Source organism: Carlito syrichta, unplaced genomic scaffold (assembly GCF_000164805.1).
Source record: "Carlito syrichta isolate Samal-C Ts95f unplaced genomic scaffold, Tarsius_syrichta-2.0.1 Scaffold102037, whole genome shotgun sequence".
Lineage (NCBI taxonomy): Eukaryota > Metazoa > Chordata > Mammalia > Primates > Tarsiidae > Carlito > Carlito syrichta.
In genome coordinates, this window is record NW_007046133.1 from 741,307 (window position 1) to 761,250 (window position 19,944).

At 56.5% G+C, this 19,944-nt stretch overlaps 1 protein-coding gene across 2 annotated transcripts in view; it reads left to right on the top strand.

Moving 5' to 3' along the window:
* Positions 1 to 18,485, top strand: part of CDH4 (cadherin 4) — a 148,765-nt gene extending 130,280 nt beyond the window's left edge. For both annotated transcript variants that reach the window (XM_021715770.1, XM_008064945.2), the window contains exons 8-14: positions 3,644 to 3,897; positions 4,485 to 4,627; positions 8,515 to 8,748; positions 10,505 to 10,738; positions 13,987 to 14,126; positions 14,893 to 15,057; positions 17,990 to 18,485. In XM_021715770.1, coding sequence (XP_021571445.1) covers positions 3,644 to 3,897; positions 4,485 to 4,627; positions 8,515 to 8,748; positions 10,505 to 10,738; positions 13,987 to 14,126; positions 14,893 to 15,057; positions 17,990 to 18,193 — 1,374 coding nt within the window. In that variant the 3' untranslated portion in view covers positions 18,194 to 18,485. The remainder of the gene's footprint in view (positions 1 to 3,643; positions 3,898 to 4,484; positions 4,628 to 8,514; positions 8,749 to 10,504; positions 10,739 to 13,986; positions 14,127 to 14,892; positions 15,058 to 17,989) is intronic.
* Positions 18,486 to 19,944: the final 1,459 nt, after the last annotated feature.

Genomic DNA, 19,944 nt, shown 5'->3' on the forward strand with positions numbered 1-19,944 from the left:
CTGCACTCCAGTCTGGGCGACAGAGTGAGACTCCAACTCAAAAAAAAAAAAGACTCCAGCTGTGTCCCAAGGAGGGACAGAGCATCTCACTGGGGCTCAGGGACCAGCCTTCCTTGGGACAGATCAGGGACCACACCTGGGGAGGATGGTGCCCACCCAGGGTCACCCAGGGACAGCAGAGAGCCAGCAGGGCCAGCACCAGAACTCCAGACTCTACTACTCCCCCCGGGCCCTCCTGGAGGCAGGGTGGGCTTCACAAACTGCCCCCTTAGTTTTCTTTCCATCCAGTCCTACTACTTAGCTGAATGTTAATTTTTTGTTTTGTACTTAAGTACTTTATTTTACAGCAGTAGCCAAGAAGTCATGAGTGCCATATACCATATGTATGATGGGTTTTTGTTGTTTGGTTGTTGTTGTTGTTTTCATAGAGACAGGAGGGTCTTCCTTTGTAACCCAGGCTGGAGGTCAGTGGCACCATCACGGCTTATTTCAGCCTCAACCTCCTGGGCTCAAGCAATTCTTCCACCTCAGCCTCCCGAGTAACTGGGATTACAGGCACATGCCACCATGCACAGCTATTTTTTTTTTTTTTTTTGTAGAGACAAGGTCTCACTATGTTGCACAGGCTGATCTGGATATCCCAGGCTCAAGTGATCCTCCTGGCTCCACCTCCCAAAATGCTGGGATTACAGGCACATGCCACCATACCCAGCCTCAAATGATTGTTCATACTCACAAAAATCAAATGCCAAGAGGCTGTGGGGGGCCAAGACTGGGCTAGGTTTGCATCTGTTCAGCCCCAGACACTTCACAGCTGGCCCCAAGCGAGGGACCTGAGGTCCAGAGCAGCCGGCAGGACCCTCCCTTCAGCAACCTCAGGCTTCTCAAGAAACTGGTTCCTCAAGCAGATAAGCTCCTCTCTAAGCATAAATCGGTTATGCTTTTCATCATGAAATTTCCAGGCACGCCTAGAAGTGGGAGGAACCGGTGCGGCGGCGTGGAACTGTCATGTAAATTTCACGGTAACGGGTGCGTTGCCGTGGTGTTTCATCTGTGTTTTGCTGAAGTCTACCTTCTTCATTTCCAGCCCTCATGATCCTCTGCTCCTAGAGATGTCAGGATGAATCATTCTTAAAACACATTCTGTTTACATAACCACGTACTGTGATCACACCTATCAAAACCATATCTCCTTCATATTATCCAATACAGTCTTATGTTCAATTTCCTGGGTTTCCTAAAACTGTCTCTGCAATTCAGCTATTCAAATCCCATCCCAACAGAGCCCTCGGACTGTACTTGTAATGTCTCTTGAATCTCTCAAAATCTAGAACATTCCACCCCCTCTTGACCAGTTAAAGACATGAGGTCTGCTGACCTATGGAAGTTCCCATATTCCAGATTTTTCTGGTCACTTCCTCAGGTGCCGTGTGTCCTGCTCCCCATCCTCCTGAATTTCTTGTAACTGGGGACTTACAAGCAAAGGGTCAGCCCCTGGAGAGGAGCTTTGCAGTGGAGGCCAGCTCACATCAAGTGGCTATGGCATCTGGCTGTCCACTAACAGTTATCCATGACAGAATTGAGCTTCTCTCATGACAGCAAGTGGTCTGCTAATGATGTGTTGTGTCCTACCAATGTATGGTTCACCATCACCGCCATCTGCAGGTTGTGTCGTCTATTGATGGAAAATCAAGGGCCGAGTTAATATCTTCATTGGGGGACAAAATGATGCTTCTAAAACTCCCTCGTTCCTTGTGCACCCTTTAGCTGGAATTCTCAGAGCCAAAGAGCTTTCCCTCTTACATGGGCCCCTGGGTGGTGGCTCTGAAATGCAGGCTGTGGCAGTCGGGATGACGCCCCACCAAGGACATCTTCATCCCAATCCCTGAACCTGCGAACACAGTGCCTTAGATGGCAGCAGGGCCTCTGCAGCTGGGTGAGATGAAGGTTTTTCAGAGGAGACTATCCAGAATTACCCAGCGGGGCCCCGAACAATCACGAGTCCTTGAAAGAGGGAGGCTGAGACATGGGGACAGAAGCAGAGGTCAGAGAGACCAAAGGACGGGAAGACGCTGCGCTGCTGGGGTCCACGGTGGAGGAGAGGCCAGGGCGCCAACACCTTGAGCAGCTGGAACAGACAGGACACATGTTCTGCCCTGGAGCCTGTGGGACCGGCCCGGCCACACCCTGGTTTCAGCCTAGTGACACTCATCTTTCCTTCAGAGCTCAGAACTGTACAATAACAGACTTGTTCCATTAAATAGGAACAAGAATACAGAGGCCAACAGAAAATAAAAGCTCAATTACTGACACATAACACAGCTTTTCCTGCTGCAAATGTGGCCACAGTGCAGATGTGTGGTGGGCCACTCAGCGAGCCGTCACTGATGGACGCTTGGGTTGCTCCCAATACACTGTCTTGGAACCTAGCAATGAACCATGGGCACATGCTCCTCTGCACGTATCAAAACAGAAATCTTCCACGCAATCACCCTGCAAGGTCTTATGCTTTTCAGGGAGACCTGCAAGCTTTGCCAGTGACCCTCAGGGCCCTGTGTTGCTTGCATGTCACTTCCCTCCCTCCCCAAAAGGTACTGAGCAAAGCTCTTCCAATGGCACCATCAACTGTGGGCCATAGACTCTAGGGCCACCCTGGCCTTCATCAGGCAGGGTCCTAGGACACCGAAAGGGTGACCAGACTCACATTAGCAAAGGGGCCGAGTACAGTGGGGGCCATGCACAGTAATGATGGGGTACCACAGGCCTGATGTGTTGGTGTCTGGGGCAACAAATTGCCACCAACTGGGCCTTCAAACAACAGAACTATCTTCCTTCCCAGTTCTGAAGTCTGGAAGCCAGAGATCAAGGTGTTGGCTGGGTAGGGCTCCCTTGGGGGCTCTGGGGGCCTCTGTTCCTGGCCTCTCTCCCAGTTTCTTAGGGTTGCCATCAAGCTCTGGGGCTATCTGGCTTGAAGCTGCGTCCCTCCAGACACCACCTCACATGGCCTTGTCACCACCTCACATGGCCTTGTTCCTGTGTCTGTGTGTCTGAGACATCCCGGCCTTCCTCCTACAGGGCCTCTGTCCTGGGTCTCTGTCCCACGTCTCTGTCCCAAGATGATCCCATCTCGAGATCTTTAACTCACGTCTGCAGAGACCCTCATTCCAGATAAGAGCCCATTCCCAGTCTCCTGATGGACATGTCCTTGGGGATACCGTCAGCCCTTGTGCCTAATGACACACCCCTGGACAGCGACATGGGGAGCCTTCACCACAGTAGGTTTAGAGGAACAGGGCGAGGATGGGTTCCCAGTGCCAGAAGGGGGCGGCAGCCCAAGGAGCCCAGCTACACCTTACATAGCATGCAGCAAGCGCTGGGGTCCTCCACCTGACCCCCTCTCTTCCCATCAGCTAAACCCAGCAGGAAACCGGGAAACCAGATACCCCAGAGAGGGGTCCCTTGGGACCAGCCTCTGCATGCAAAGCAGGGGAGAGATGAGCCAGAGGTGACTGGGGCAGTGGAGACTACTCATCCCGCATGTCCCTGTGCCTACTCCACAGGCTGCAGTCCCCTTACCCCCTCTCTCCCCATCCCCCATGTGCCCCACACCCATCTCACACCCTTTCACCTCCTCTTGTTCCAGGCGGTCGACTACGAGCTCAACAGGGCCTTCATGCTGACTGTGATGGTGTCCAACCAGGCACCCCTGGCCAGTGGGATCCAGATGTCTTTCCAGTCCACAGCGGGGGTGACCATCTCGGTCATGGACGTCAACGAGGCCCCCTACTTCCCCTCCAACCACAAGCTGATCCGCCTGGAAGAGGGCGTGCCCGCCGGCACTGTGCTCACCACGTTCTCGGCCGTGGACCCCGACCGGTTCATGCAGCAGGCCGTGAGGTGGGTGCAGGCCCAGCTTTACCTGGACCATGAGATGGGAGGGGGCCCAGCCCTGCCCGGCCATGAGGTGGGTGAGGGCCTAGCTCTGCCCTGGGCCCTCCAGGCAGGGTCCCAACGCTCAGGCCCCCACCTCCCATATGGAAGAGCCCTGGAATGCACAATGGAACCCGAAACCCGGAAGGCCCCAGACGGGCGGCTGAGATGTCCCTGATCCACGGTGTCTTCAGGTGGGAGCACCTGACAGTGAGTCGTCCATGGCTCTCGATGCCACGGTCCTGAGCATGAGTCCTGGGACAGGAGGCTGGGGTGCGTGGCCAACCAGCGACCAACTTGGGCACACCGGCTGCCCTCTCCCTCACTGTGAGGCACTGGCAAGCCACCCGCTCTCTCTGTTCCTCAGCGCCTATCTGTAAAATGAGGCCATGACAGCATCTTCCCGTGGGCCCCCATGGGGTTCAGCGCTTAGGGCTGGCGAGCGGCTGCCATGGCCTGTCCCCCGGGGAACATTGGCAGCGCCCAGAAGTGTCCCAGGGTGAGGAGGGCCGAGTCCAGGTAGCCCCACCTCCTGCTCATGTCCTTCCCTGCAGATACTCGAAGCTGTCGGACCCAGCCAACTGGCTGCACATTAATGCCACCAATGGCCAGATCACCACGGCAGCCGTGCTGGACCGTGAGTCCCTGTACATCAAGAACAACGTCTATGAGGCCACCTTCCTGGCAGCCGACAACGGTGCGTCCCACTTGGGGGGCAGCTGTCTCCATGGCCATCCTGTGGCCTCGTCCTGTGGGCTAGGATGGACGCTAGCCAGGGGGCCCCCCAGAAGCCAGAGGGTCCGCTGCAGGGTGAGAGTGGACAGGACAAGGGGTGTCTGGGCAACCAGCTTCATCACTCAACACTCGTCAGGGCCCCCAGTGGCACCCTCCACCCACTCAAGCCCTGAGCATCCTGACTCCCATTCCTCCCTCGCACCCTTGTGGGCACTCACTCCAGCTATCACCATCACTCACTCGCTCACAGGCACCGAGGGCAACAGGGATAGTAGCTGCCAAGCCAAGGCTTGTCCCTGCTTTGTCCTCACTAGTTCTGCACCCTCAATGGCACCTCAGTTTCCCTGTCTGTAAGCTGAGGCACTGGGACCAGAGCCACAGTTTTCAAACGTCTGTAGCTGGCAGCCTCGCAAAGGGCTGTCTCTCAGGGATGCCAACCCCAGACTCCAGACCCTGGGATGCTGCCACCTGGGCTCTGGACACCTAGGACATGGAACTCCATGGCCCTCAGTCACAGTATAGGGACATGAGAACCACCAAGGCCCTGGGAGCCTGGGGAGGGGGGTGGCAAGGCCCTGAGACAGGTAGCATGGAGGAGAACCCTGGGGCCTTGGACGGGAGGGTGACGGGTTAGGCAGGTGTGGGAAGAAAGTTCGAGAGCATTTGGGGCTTTTTGAGGGAGGTGGGCCGGTGTCTCAGGGGTGGCCGTGCCCCCTGGGACCTGCAGTGCTCAGCAGATAAGCTGGGCCCTCTCCTGGGTCAGTCACCCTGCAGGGGGCGGGGAGGCAGAGCAGGTGGGAGTGAAGATTCTGGACCCAGAGGTCAGTCCAGCGCCACCACTCGTTGCAGGAAGAGACCTGACCTCTCTGTGCCTCAATTTCCTCCTCTGCAAAGTGGGGGTCCCTAGTGCCCCCAAGAGTCAAATGAGTCAGGATCACCTGAGCCCTGAGGACAGGTCCAGCCCAGATGAGCACTGGACCCAGGCTTGTCTGACCATGACTGCCACTGTCACTGTTGGTCCTTGAGCATTGGCCACCCGCCCATGGCTTTTCATCCATGGACAGGATACAACCTGCACTGCACAGTGACATTCCGAACATGCCAGCAGGAGCCTGGTTCAGCAGGTGATAATGGTAGTAATCTCAGTGAGGTTGAGGTTTATGTCCTCTCACATAAAAAAAGGCTGAGCCAGGTGCAGCGACTCACACCTGTAATCCCAGCACTTTGAGAGGCTGAGGCGAGGCGAGAGGATTGCCTGAGCCCACAGGTTTGAGACCAGCCTGGGCAACATGGCGAGACCTCATCTCTACAATAAATCAAAAACAAAAAAATTAGCAGGGCATGGTAGTGCATGCCTATAGTTCCAGCTACTTAGAAGGCTGAAGCAGAAGGATCACCTGAATCCAGCAGGTCAAGGCTGCAGTGGCTGTAAGTGTGCCACTGCACTCCAGCCTGGGTGAAACAGAAAGACTGCAACTCAAAAAAATTTTAAAAATTAAATTAAATTTTAAAAGGCTGAAGGCCTGGCACTATGGCACATACCTATAATCCCAGCACTTTGGGAGATGGAGGTGGGAGGATTGGTTGAGCCCAAGAGTTCAAGACCAGCCTGGGCAACATAATGAGACCTTATCTCTACAAAAATTTAGCCAGGCATGGTGGCATGCCTGTAGTCACAGCTACTACTTGGGAGGCTGAGGCAGGAAGATCGCCTGAGTCCAGGAGGTAGAGGCTGTGGTGAACTGTGATCACACCACTGCACTCCAGCCTGGGCCACAAAGTGAGACCCTGACTCAAAAAAACAAAAGAAGGCTGGAGGCAGAAAGGTCAGGTTTGAGACCTGGGGCTTACTCTCCACCCACCGTCCCTCGCACCCATGACATGTCCAAAATGGCTGCTGGAGGTCCAGCCATCACAGCCACAATCTGACAAACAGGAGGAGGAGCTGGGAGGGTAAGGGCATCCCCTGCCCTTCTGAGGACTTCCAGGAGGAGTCAAGCAAGGCCTCCACTCATGGCTCACGAAGGCCAGACACATTCACGCAGCCACACCGATGCAAGGGCTGCTGGGAAAGCTGGCTTCTAGGTGGGCAGCGATGGTCCAGGGAAAATGTGGCAATGGAGGTCTTTTATTAGAAGAAACTGGAAAGTCCACTGAGGACCACTCAGCAGTCTCTGCCCCAGGGACAGGAGAGAAACCAGCCCAGCAGATCACTTCAGGCAGTAAGAAGTGCCAGAAAAACCAATGAGAGGATGGGAGACAGTGGCAGACACCCTCCTCCCGCCACGGCTATGAGGAGCTGACCCTGAGGCCAGACCAGCGTGACCAGAGGGAGTTAGCCAGGGGGAATGGGGTGGGGATGCCCCAGAGCTGGGAAACAGTGCAGGACAAGGCCCCAAGGCAGGAAGTGCTGGGAGGTTCCTGGAGTGGTAGTGACTAGAGCTTCCTGAGTGAGAGTTGCAGCTTCACAAAGGCTGGTCTGCTCAGAGGAAGTCTGGGATGAGGCAGCTGCCCACTGTCCCCAAGCCACTGGGGTCCAGGAAGGCTGGGCCATGCAGCTGCCTGTGAGTCCTGGACCTGGGGGAGCGGGGGGAGACCATCTCCCCTGACGTCCCTTCTGCGGCAGCATGGGCACTGAGGTTAGGCGCTGAGAGAACATGGCAGTGCTCGCAGGGAGCCGGCCAGGCATGCAGGCTGGACGGCGTTCCCAGGGTCACAGAATCCATCTGTGTGTCTCCCAGTCACCCACTGTGTCATCAGCTCCTTCTCAACGCAGTTCCAGAGGCAGCACCACACTGTGTCACCTTGACTGAAAGCTGATGCGTTTTCTGGGAGATTAAAGAGAAGTCCTGTAGGACATATTTGTACCCACTTCACCCGCCTCAGCCACAGAATGTGACTGTTAGTGTCAGGGCCAGGGGTGCCATCAGAAGGCAGAGCCACAGCCAGACCATCGCTGCTGCCACCACCCCCAAGCCTGGAGCAGGGACGTTCTGGCCTCCCAGACCACATCCACCAGCACCCTGGCCTGGGCTGAGGCAGGCCTGGACCCCGGGGGATCTGGGGACAGGATGGCCACAAAGAGCTTTGGGGGTCAGTGGAGCACCTCTCTATACTGAGGCCAGAGGCCAGCAGGCCCCTGCAGAGGCCACTGTGGCCTGGAAGCACCCTGGATCCCCAGCTCAGGCCGAGGACCTATCCTTCTCACAAGTACCCCCAGGGCAGCAGCTGTCATCTTGGCTGTGCACCAGGCTCAGGGCCTGCAGCCCAAAGCGCTGCTGGGGGCAGGAAGGTGCGAGAGGCATGGAGGGCTCAAAGATACCAGAGGGCAGGTCCCAGCTCACGGGGGCCTGTGTAGAGCCCCTCCCTGTGTCCCAGGGGAGCGGGGTCCCCAGTGTGTGGTTGTGACCACAGTGGCCCTGAGCTTAGCGAGTGCATCTCCTGCAGCTGCACGTCCAAAGAGGGTGTGTAGTGTGGGCGTCACACGAAATCTGTGCCCCATGTGTGTGCACACATGTGCGTGTGTGCATGCGTATGTGCATACACATGTGTGTGTGGCTGTGTGGCTATGGCCACGTGCCTGGTGGTGTCTGCTGAGATGCCGTGTGCAGTGTCATGGCAGCCCCTGGCACAGCTGCGTGTCGGTGTAGGTGTGGAGATGTGGCCGGGCTGGGTCCACCCGTCATGCAGCTGTATGGAGGTGGCCGTCCCTCATGTCTGGCTGTGGGGCCGGGGGGTGTCCCTGCGTGTGCTGTGCATGGTTGTCCCTGTGCCTGCCCTGCGTGGGCTGCGGGTGGCTCCCAACACACCAGGAGAGGCCCCGAGCCATCACGCATGTGTATCCCGCAGGGATCCCTCCGGCCAGTGGCACCGGGACCCTCCAGATATATCTCATCGACATCAACGACAACGCGCCTGAGCTGCTGCCCAAGGAAGCGCAGGTCTGCGAGAAGCCCAGCCTGAACGCCATCAACATCACCGCGGCCGATGCCGATGTGGACCCCAACGTCGGCCCCTACGTCTTCGAGCTGCCCTTTGTCCCAGCCGCTGTGCGAAGGAACTGGACCATCACCCGCCTCAATGGTGAGCCTGTTTGGCCCAAGCCTGCTGGCGGCCCAGGGGACAGTCCTCCGAGGAGACCATCCAGCCTTCACCCCCAGACAGCCACCAACAAGGCGGGGACATCGGCCACACTTCAGTCGTTCAGCCCCACCCACCCTGCCCCTGACCAGGCCACCTGGTCATGCCCTGTGTCTTGCTGCTTTAACAAACACAGCCACGCACGACTCCGCAGCGTCACCACATCACCTTGGTGACTTTCTGTCCCCTTATCAATCGACTGGATCCTGACACATGAGCTTCCTTGGGAAACTTTCATGGACGTGGATTTGCTGTGTAAAAGGGTATCAAAATTCTGACGTCTGACAGCCCCGCGGAAACGTTTTCCCAAGACGGACCCACATTCATTCCCACCAGGAGGGAGCTTGTATCCTCAAACTTGCACCAGCACCAAACAGGGTTGTTTAAAAAGCATATTGAAAATTTAATGGCTAAAATCAGCTTCCATTTGCATCTCTTGATTACCCTTAGAAATGTTTTTCTACGTGTATTGTCCATTTTTATTTCTTCTGTGAAATGCTCAATGCCTTTGCCTATTTTTCACTGGGGAGGGTTTTTCTAATTGATTTGGTAAAACTCTTTATATATTCAGGAAATTATTTCTTCATCCTACATGTTGCATTGCTTTTTTCTTGCATCTTCAATTGTTTTTGTTTTTGCTTTTTTCTTGAGTTGGAGTCTCACTCTGTCCCCAGGATGGAGGACAGTGGAATGCTCACAACAGCCACAGCCTCAACCTGCTGAGCTCAGGTGATCCTTCTGCCTCAGCCTTCCAAGTAGCTGGAACTACAGGCTCATGCCACCACAGCCAGCTAATTTTTTTATTTACTATAGAGACAAGGTCTCACCAAGTTGCCCAGGCTGGTCTTGAACCCCTGGACTCAGGCAATCTTCTTGCCTCTGACTCCCAAAGTGCTGGGACTACAAGCTTGATCCACTGAGCCTGGTTTTTTTTTTTTTTTTTTTTTTTGAGCCATAGTCTCACTCTGTCGCCCAGGCTGGAGTGCAGTGGCACGCTCACAGCCACCCCAGCATTGACCTGCTGGGCTCAGGCAATCCTTCTGCCTCCGCCTTCCAAATAGTTGGAACTATAGGAGCTTGCCACCCCACCCAGCTAATATTTTGTTTTATTGTAGAGATGACGTCTCACAAAGTTGCCCAGGCTGGTTTCAAATCCCTGGGCTCAGACAATTCTCTTGCCTTGGCCTCCCAAAGTGCTGGGATTATAGGCTTGAGCCACCATACCCGGCCTTTTTTTTTTGGAGTCAGGGTTTCACTCTGTCACCCAGGTTGGAATGTAGTGTCATGATCATGCTTCACTGCAGCCTCGACCCCCTGGGCTCAGGTAATTCTTCCACCTCGGCATACCAAGCAGCTGGGACTGCAGGTACTCACCACCATGCCCAGCTAATTATTTTTATTTTTTATAGAAATGAGGTCTTGCTATGTTGCCCAGGCTGATCTTGATCTCCTGGACTCAAGCAATCCTCCTGCCTCAGTCTCCCAAAACGCTGTGATTACAAGCATGAGCCACCATGCCCAGCCTCCAGTTGTCTTTTAACTTGATGTGGAATAGTGTGTGTGTGTGTGTCTGTGTGTGTGTGTGTGTGTGTGTGTTTATGCATACATGTACCAAGCAGATATTTTAGACCTTTTTCTTTTGCAGTCTAGCTCGGGCAGGAGGACCCCATCTCTGACTGCTTTCTGTTATCTGCACCAGGTGACTACGCCCAGCTCAGCCTGCGCATCCTGTACCTGGAGGCCGGGATGTATGATGTCCCCGTCATCGTCACAGACTCTGGGAACCCTCCCCTGTCCAATACATCCATCATCAAAGTCAAGGTGTGCCCATGTGACGACAACGGCGACTGCACCACCATTGGCGCGGTGGCCGCTGCAGGGCTGGGCACGGGCGCCATCGTGGCCATCCTCATCTGCATCGTCATCCTGCTGAGTGAGTGTGGCTGAGCGTAGGTGGGGGCATCGCGGGTGTGTGTGCTGTGTCCTCGGGATCCCAGGGAGGACTGGGTAGAGAAGGCCCCGGCTTGCCCGCAGCCCGGGGGTCCCCACCTCATCCTATCTGCCGAGAACCTTCCAGAAACCCAACTGCACTGGCCCACGTGGTCACAGGTCACTGGGGCCTCCCATTGCTCTCAAGTCCTAGTGTAGGGCCAGCCTGATCCCACAGTTCAGCAGTATCTTCCATACCTGGCCCCTTTCCATCACTCCACTCTGCCTCCCTTTGTCCCAGTCCCAAGGCTGGCTGCCCTCCTGGAACTGCCATGCTGGGGAAGGCTGGCCCTGCCTGGCAGCATCCCCATGCAAAGTCCCAGGACACCCTCTGATTGGACTAGCTCAGACCACATGCACTGCTTGGAGCCAATCAGCAGCAAGGGAATAGAGTGTGCTTATTGGGCCTGCCCAGGTCACATGCCCTAGTCCTTTGATTGGACAAGTGTGAAATCACATGCATGTTTTGGAACCAATCACCGGCTAGGGAAGAGTGTCTACTCATTGTCTCTATCCAGGTCACATGCCCTAGTCCTCTGACTGGACTACCTCAGGTTACATGCACACCTTGGAGCCAATCACCAGCCAGGAAACAGAGTGTGCTTATAGGCTCTGCCCAGATCACATGCCCTAGTCCTCTGATTGAACTAGCTCAGATCACATGTATGCCTTGGAGCCAATCACCAGCCTGGGAACAGAGTGTGTTTATTGGCTCCACCCAGGTCACATGCTCTAGCCCTTTCTTGGGATTTCTGGAACCATGTCCATTCCTGAACAGGAGTGAGGGCTGTGGGGGGAGGTGGGAGGATTCTTAGAAAAGACCCAGATGCCCCTACCTCCCACCCTCCCACCTGGACAGAAGCTTGTGATAGCCCAGGGATCCTGGTGGGCGGCAGGGAAGGGAAGGGTGGGGCAGAGGGCCTGGGTGCCACTTCTTCAGTTCACGCCCAAAGCAGAAGGTCCCCACTACACGCCAGAACAGGCAGGATCCATAGACAGGTCTTGCCGGGGCCTTCTGCAAACCTAGCCTTGTGGCTGCCTGGAGACCCCAGGGACTGGAGTTAGCCTCATCCAGAGACTTTTTTTTCCCCCATGTCCAGTTCTGTCACCCCTCTAAATGCCAGCTTTTATTTCTGAGACTTGTTTTGACAACTACTGTCAGCGTAATGGACTTGTTTTATGGCCAAGAGCTGAAAAGTCCCACAGAAGTCAGGAGGTGGCTCCATGGCAGGGGCAGGGCCACATGCTCACAGATGTTCCCTGATCTGAAGATACCCCAAGTCCAGCCAGGTGCCCATATTCAGAGCACCCATCGTGGAGATGGGGTGTGAGACCCTGACTCAACCTGGCTGGGGAGGACACCCGGGGAGGGGTGGGGTCAGGGACATGCCTGGGGGCCCAGCTTCTGCCCAGTCCTGGGCACCTCAGCCCCACTGGGTGCGTTGGGGGCTACTTAGGGGGCCTCGCCCTTCTCCCCACTACACCTCATCCATCTCATCTCCAGGGAACGTTTCTGAAGGGCCAGCTGTGGGCGTGAAACTGGCCTTGGGCCTGTTGGGCCTGTGGCATTTGGCTTGTGGCTTTCGTCCTGCTGAGACCAGGTTGTAGGTTCAGGTTCTTGTTTAGCCACTCCTCCCTCCCAGTCTTCGGTTTCCACTCTGCAATCTGGACCTGGTCAGGAAAGGTCCCTGGCCGCCACTTCACACTGCATGGAAGATGCTGTCAGCTACTCATGGCACCCCTCCCTCCAACCCACACTCAGCTTCAGACTCCTTATCACAGTGCTCAGGTAACCACTCCAGTGAATCAGGTTGGCAGAGAACAATCCTCCTGACCAAGTGGCTGTGGGCTCCTCCAACCTCCCAGCTCACCCCTGCACCACTTAGGAGTGCACCTGTCACTTCTGAGCCTCATCTGTGCATCTGTGAAGTGGGAGATAATGGGAGGCTGTGGGGAGGTGCAGTGGAGGGACGGGCCCACGCGGCTGCCGGGCATGGGCAGTGGCATCTCCTCCTGGAGTCCACGCTGGCTATAGTCCCTGTCCTTCCAGACTGAGACTCGCAGAGCTGAGTGGAGAGGGCACGTGCGGACAGGTGAATGGGTGACTAGGCTCTCCCTGCATGCACAGGCACCCAGGGCAGAACACACAAGGGCATCAGGGCCAGGAACCTGGACCCAACTCCAGAGGGCAGGAAAGGGACCCGTTCAGGTTGGGGGAGAGGGTCCCCTCCATTCACAAGTGGGGAGGGCAGGGCATCCCTTTAGTGTCCACACACACCTGACCTTCCAAGTATGCACCCCAGTTCCTCTGGCTGGTGAGGAAAGCCCCCCGGGACACCCCTCACTGCCGCCCAGGAAGGAGGACCCTGGGCTCCCCTCTCCTCCCAGTCCCCTGCCAGGGCTCCCCTCCTCCAACGTGGGGGTCCTCTCCTGCCCACTATGATCCTTCCAAGACACTGTGCCAAAAGCCCTCCCCAACTACCCCTGCCAAATCCCCCACCTCCTGCTGTGGGAGCAGGACCCTCAGAAAGACTGGTGGGCCTCCACCCACGTCCTCCTGCCCCCACACAGTGAGGGGTGCGCTGAGTCAGCTGCGTCCTCAACGGGGCAAGGGAGGAGGGAAAGTCATCAATAAATGTCTCTTAAGACCATCCAGTGCCCAGCGGTGGGCAGGATGGGGCCATGCAGTTCTGGCCTGGGAACTGCACACACATGCAGGCTCACATGTGGGCACACACACTATGCACATGTACTAATATGTGCATTCATACCCACATCTGCACATGTGTGTACACACAGACACACATGAAGACACAGACATGAACACAAAGACCTGTGTAAGCAGATGTATGTGCACATAGACACACATGAGCCCATACACCATACACTAATCAACACACAGACATACACATGTGCATACACACATATACATGTGCTTACACAGACATGTGAAACATGCATGCATTCACTCATGCACATGAACTACACATGCACAGGTGTGTGCACCTTGCACATCCAAACATGTTTGCACATGTGCATGCATGTGTTGCACATGCATGCCTATACACACAGAATCACACAGCCATGTTGGGCGCACACCTGCATGTGCACGCCCATGCAGACACACATGACAAGCAGGCACGCACACACAGTCTCACACATGCCCCTTGCTCATGGTGGCCCTTCCTGCAGCCATGGTCCTGCTGTTCGTCGTGTGGATGAAGCGGCGGGAGAAGGAGCGTCACACCAAGCAGCTGCTTATCGACCCCGAGGATGACGTGCGCGACAACATCCTCAAGTATGACGAGGAGGGCGGTGGTGAGGAGGACCAGGTGAGGCTGCACCACATCCCCGCGTCTCAGCAGGGCTCGCTGGCAGTTCTCATGGCAGCACCAGGGCCTTCTTGGTGGTGACAAGGGACACGCAAAGACAGGCGGGGCACGTGGCCTCCCAGCCCTTGGTGCCTGCCCATATCTGCCTGTCCAGCCCGGGTTGTGCTCCTGCATCCTCATGAGGGACCCACGGCCCTCCCCATTCTCACCCACCTGCAGCTGGGACCCCAGCCCAGCGCTGCCCTGTGCCCTGGAGGGGGCGGGGAGCATGCTGCGTGCGGTCAGGTGACCAGGATTGTGCACAGGCTCCCGGGAGTGGGTTACAGGGGGCTGCTGAATGGAATCCGGGGCTGCCATTGGCCACTGGGTGACTTGGGGCAAGTTCTTAACCCACTAAAGCTCATACCCTGCCACCCCCCAACACGGGCATAGCCAAAGCTCAAGAAGCGTGGACTGTAGGCAGCGGGAGGCCTGTCTTCACTGCCTGAGCATACAAGCGCGTGGCTGGTGAGCAACGTGGGCGCTGGAGTCACCCTGGGAGGGGGCCAGGCTATCCAAGGCAGGTGCCACAGTCCTCACCCCTGCCTGGAATTTGGGAGGATGGGAGGGTCGGAGCAGGTGTGGGACAGGACTGCAGTGATCCGGGGACAGGCATGACAGTGGCACACATGGCCCCAGTCCCAGGATGGAACACGAGTGGGCTCGGTGCCTTCTCTGGTGTCCGCTCCTGCCCTGACAGCCCCTGACCCCGTCCACCCCTCCCCAGGACTACGACCTCAGCCAGCTGCAACAGCCAGAGGCCATGGAACACGTGCTGGGCAAGGCCCCAGGGGTGCGGCGGGTGGACGAGCGGCCAGTGGGTGCCGAGCCCCAATACCCCGTCAGGCCCGTGGTGCCGCACCCTGGTGACATCGGCGACTTCATCAACGAGGTGGGTGCTTGGCAGGCGTCCCCCTAGTCACAGAATCCTGTTCATGAGCACTGACGGAGGCGTCCACTCACCAGGCGGCCAAGTGTGGTGAGGGACCAATCAGACCTGGGTTGGAGGCCCGGCCTGCCAGCTCAACAACCTCGGGCCAACCACCTCCCCCTGTCCAAGGACTGATTCCCACCAGGATCAGGGTAAGGATGCAGCCGCAGGGCTTAGCACACAGCAGGCGGTGCCGGGGAAGGCCAGGCTTTAGAAACAGTGGAGGCAGGGCAGTACTCAGTGCGGTGAACCCTCCAGCCCCACCCTCAGACACGGCCCAACCCCTTGCGAACAGCCTTCCCGGTCTCTGCCCACGTCTGACACCCAGGCAGGCACAGGCTCAAGCACACCGGGTCTCAGGCAGGACCCAGGCCAACCCACGTTCCCTCCGCCCCTCCCCATCCCCCTCCAAGTGTCAGGACACAGCAGGTGGGAACCATCCCAGAGGCGGCCTCCTTCAGGTCATTTGGGGTTTGGACACCCACCCCGACATTTGGAATTTGAAGATGACTTAGCATCAAAGGCAACAAACAACACACCCCAGCCTTAGATTGTCCCCTGTGCAAGAAAGTTAGAAATGCATCTTTATTTATTTGAATCAATGTCTCACTCTGTTGCCCAGACTGAAGTGCGGTGGCACACCACAGCCTCCACCTCCTGGGCTCAGGTGATACTCCTGCCTCAGCCTCCCGAGTAGTAGGGACTACAGGTACATGCCACCAGGCTCGGCTAATTTTTTTATTTTTTGTAGAGATATGGTCTCGCTATGTTGTCTGCTTTAAAAGAATTGATTTAGACAGAAGGTAACCCAGGGAGTGATTCGGCAGAGATATGGAAAGACTTCCCAGAACATTCTCCCGGGTCAGTGATGAAATTTCCACAACCCAACAACACATGACAATGTAACAACATTGTGAAGACCCCAAAAAGTATGCTCTCCCATTCTATAATTGAAAGCCCACTTTTAAATAACTCTTAGAGAACATTATAAATGAAAATGAGAAACCATTCCGTACTGGGGGACACTCAGAGAACCGTTCCCAGGGTTCCGTTCACAGTGGGAAATACACACGGATAGAGAACTGAAAGGAAGGAGCGAAAAGGAATGAGCTCTCACCTCAGGAAGCCAGAAAAGGCAGCAAAGTAAACCCAAGGGGAAAGATCACCAAGAGAAAGGTAATGAATGATGGCAGAGGCCGGGTGCAGCAGCTCACGCCTGTAGTTCCAACGCTTTGGGAAACCGAGGCAGGAGGATCACTTGAGGCCAGGAACTCATGACTAGCTGGGAAACAAAGCAAGATTCCATCTCTGCAAAGAGTAAAAATAATTAGCCAGGTGTGGTGGTGACGCCTGTAGTCCCAGCTACTCAGGAGGTTGAGGCTGAAGGATCTCGTGAGCCCAGGAGTTGAAGGCTGCAGTGGGTTATGATGGTGCCACTGCCCTCCAGTCTCAAAAAAGGGGGGAAGGCATCAATTAAAAGAAGAAGGCTTCAAAGTGGCATGGGAGGGATCGGTCCTCTGTGCACCCAGGCTGTGCAATTCAGTCCTAGACCTGGTGGCACCCAAAATGTCATACAAAGTGAAGCCAGCATCCTTCCTCCATCTCTAAAAAGGAAAGGGACCTGAATCCCAGTGTGAGGCCACCTTGTTCCCTCCCAGAGTCTGAGAACGTGTTTTTAGCAAAAAATGCACGGGTATTAACTAGCCAACCCTTCCCTTCCTGGGTGTGGAGAAAAGCCCTGAGGCCATCTGAAGGTCAGGCAAGCACAGCTGGCCCCAGAAGCCTCTGTCTCTGCCCTCCATGCCCCAGAAGTTGAAGAGGAAGAGGAGGAAGAGGAGGAGGGGGAAGAAGAGGAGGAGGAGGAAGAGAAAGGGGAGGAGGAAGAAGAGAAACAGAAGGAAGGGCACAGGGGAGGAAAAAGGGGATGGAGAGGAGGAGCAGGCCCCAGGTCAGCTGTCCTGTCTGGGTGACCCTGGGTGTGCCTGGTGGCCCAGGAGGCCCCCACACACACTCCCCCCAACACACCACCATCATATCCCATTCGCTTCCATAGCCAGGAGCCATGTTTGCGCCTTCCACCCACTAGAATTTATTTTCAGTTTGGATTACTTTCCGATCTCAGCTTGGGTTTCCCCAAAAGCAGACCCAGAGACATGATTTGAGGGCTGATCCCGGGGAGCTTGGGTGGGGACTGAGGAAGCCATCCTGCTCTGGTAAGGAGCCACCAAGGTGCATCCAGCGGGCGACCACCGTGGGAACTAGGCTCTGTCCATGGGGGTCCCCCGGGAGCCAGCACAGAACACACAAGGCAGAGTTGGCCCATCATGGGGCGAGGGAGTTGGGACGTGTGTCCACCTCTCCCACGGTCACCCAGGGCCCCTCTGCTGGCCACACGTGGAGCAGATGCTGGTGGTGGAGGATGTCCCAGCACCGGAGGGAGTTCAGGACTCCAGCCACCCCTGCTGCATTGCCAAGTCTTGTTCGGGGGGCAGTATCGAACTTAACAACCACCAACTTCTGACTCCTGGCCACCCAGGGCCACATTCCCTGAGGTCGAGAGCCACCTGCCCCTTTGCGGGGCTGAACTCTAGCCACAAGCTGCACCCAGCCCTCTTTCCTCATCTGCTATGTGACTGCTGCTGGCATCTGAGTGCTGCCTCCAACACTCCCACCTCACTTTCATAAATGCCCTTCCCTACTCAGCCCTCTGAAATGCCCTGCAGTTACACTCAGAGAGCACTTCCTGGGCACCTGCTGTATGCAAGGCCCAACTTCATCTTCCGCCCTGCCTCCTGCCTCCTCTTCTAGGGGCCTCCCCGTTCTGTTCCTCCAGACCCCTGGGGCCAAGACCATACACCATGCACTCTAACCCCATGTCTGTGACCCCCCCCAGGGACTCCGGGCAGCTGACAATGACCCCACAGCACCCCCCTATGACTCCCTGCTGGTGTTTGACTACGAAGGTAGCGGGTCCACCGCGGGTTCCGTCAGCTCCCTGAATTCATCCAGCTCCGGCGACCAAGACTACGATTATCTGAACGACTGGGGACCACGGTTCAAGAAGCTGGCGGACATGTATGGAGGCGGCGAGGACTAGCGGACCTCACGTCCTTGGGCCAGAGGAGGGGACTGGACAGAGGCGGCTGGTCTTCCCGGCGCCCACAGCCGTGTCACTAGTGGTGTTAGGAGGTCCCCCCGCCCCCCATTGAGCTGTCCAGCATGAAACTCACCCTGCCAGACCCGCCTGCACGCGGCCGCCACCCGCCACGGGCCGGCTGATCACGGAAGGAAAGCGAGAGGCACTCTGTCTTCACTTGAATTTCTTAGAACAGAAGCACTGTTTTAAAAAAAATGAAAGTGCCTTTTGGTACATGTATCAGATTCCCTCAAACTCAGGAGTGACCACAGTAAGCAGACAGGCCAGCTCCCAACCTCCCGTCCCCGGCAGCCACTGCCCCCTGCCGGTCCCAGCTCCGAAGGCATCCATCAAGGAATGGGGAGAAACTGTCTTTCTTTCCTTTTTTCTTTCTCCTGTTTTTGTCTTTTATTAAGAAAAGGAAAGGGGGTGACTCATTTGAAAAAAGCTGGGGTTCAAATCCCAGCAACCTTTGCTGTAGCCAGCTGGGGTCTCCTGGACCCCCTGGGGGTTCCCAAGGCAGTAGGAATGGCTTGGCCTTCAGTGCTGCACAGGACACTCTCCAGGCGGGTCAAACCCCTGAGGACCACAAGGAAGACTGTGTGGACCTGTCCTTTCCATCCCATCCCGGATGCCACAGGAGCTGGAGTGGGTGGGGTCCCAGGGACTATCCCAGATGCTCCCCACCTCTGCCCTTGACTGCCTCCAGACCCCCAGGTCAGGGCCACCTGTCACCCCGAAGGCCACCCAGGTCCCCTGGCCGAGGTTCAGGAGAGTTTGTTGCCCCAAGAAGCCACAGCCCAAGGCAGTCAGCATCCTGGAGACCCTCGCTCAGCCCTCTGTACCCGGCGACCCGACACAGGGACTCGTCAGAGGCCCAGCATACGCATCAGTCCAAGCCCCTGGATACTCCCAACACCTCTGTCCATCCCCCGGGACTGTGCGGGTGGCGGTTCCCAAGGACCTCATCCATGGCTGGGGGCAGGTGGGCTTGGTGACCAGAGCTCACCCCAGCAGGTCCTACAGCCTCTCTCCTTCCCAGCTCATCTGGACCTAATGCCTGTGACCCTGTGTGGACAGCAGGGGAGACCCCATCTCACCGAGCCCCGCCTGTCTCATGGAGGCCATACATACTGCAGAACGCAAACATTCCTTCCTCTGACTAAAGTCCTCAGAAGCTGTGGCTGGGCCGGTTTTGCTGCCATCCCCAGAGCTGACGTTGCTTTCCCCATGGGTGGTCTGACTCTCAAGCCAGATTGGGGGAGCAGGGAGGTCACTTCTGCAGGACAGCGTGAGGGGCTGAGTCCCAGGATCCTGGAGAGCCCACGGCAGCTGTGACCACGGGTGAGAAAACGACCCAGCACACTCCTCTCCAGGGAAGGGCCTTCTAGGCATGATAGCGCCTCTACCAGGCGGGAGGCAGTCCCCTAGGGAGGAGGCCTGTGCTTGGTCACTTTCTGACTCAGCCCAGAGAATTGACAACACATTCCCCAAGGAAGGGGTGAGTGTCAGTGGCCCCTTGAAGAGAGGGTGGTCCCGGCATTGAGAGAGAACAGGGAACCCCCTCCCCCGAGCCCTGCCCACACCTGTGGCTCAGGTCAGCCTGGAGAGGGCTGGGGCAGTCAGGGTACCTGTGGGATGGCACAGTCTCCACTGGGATCTCTATTCCATTGCCTTCCTCAGCCTATGGGCTTTTCCTGTAGCTAAGGTCA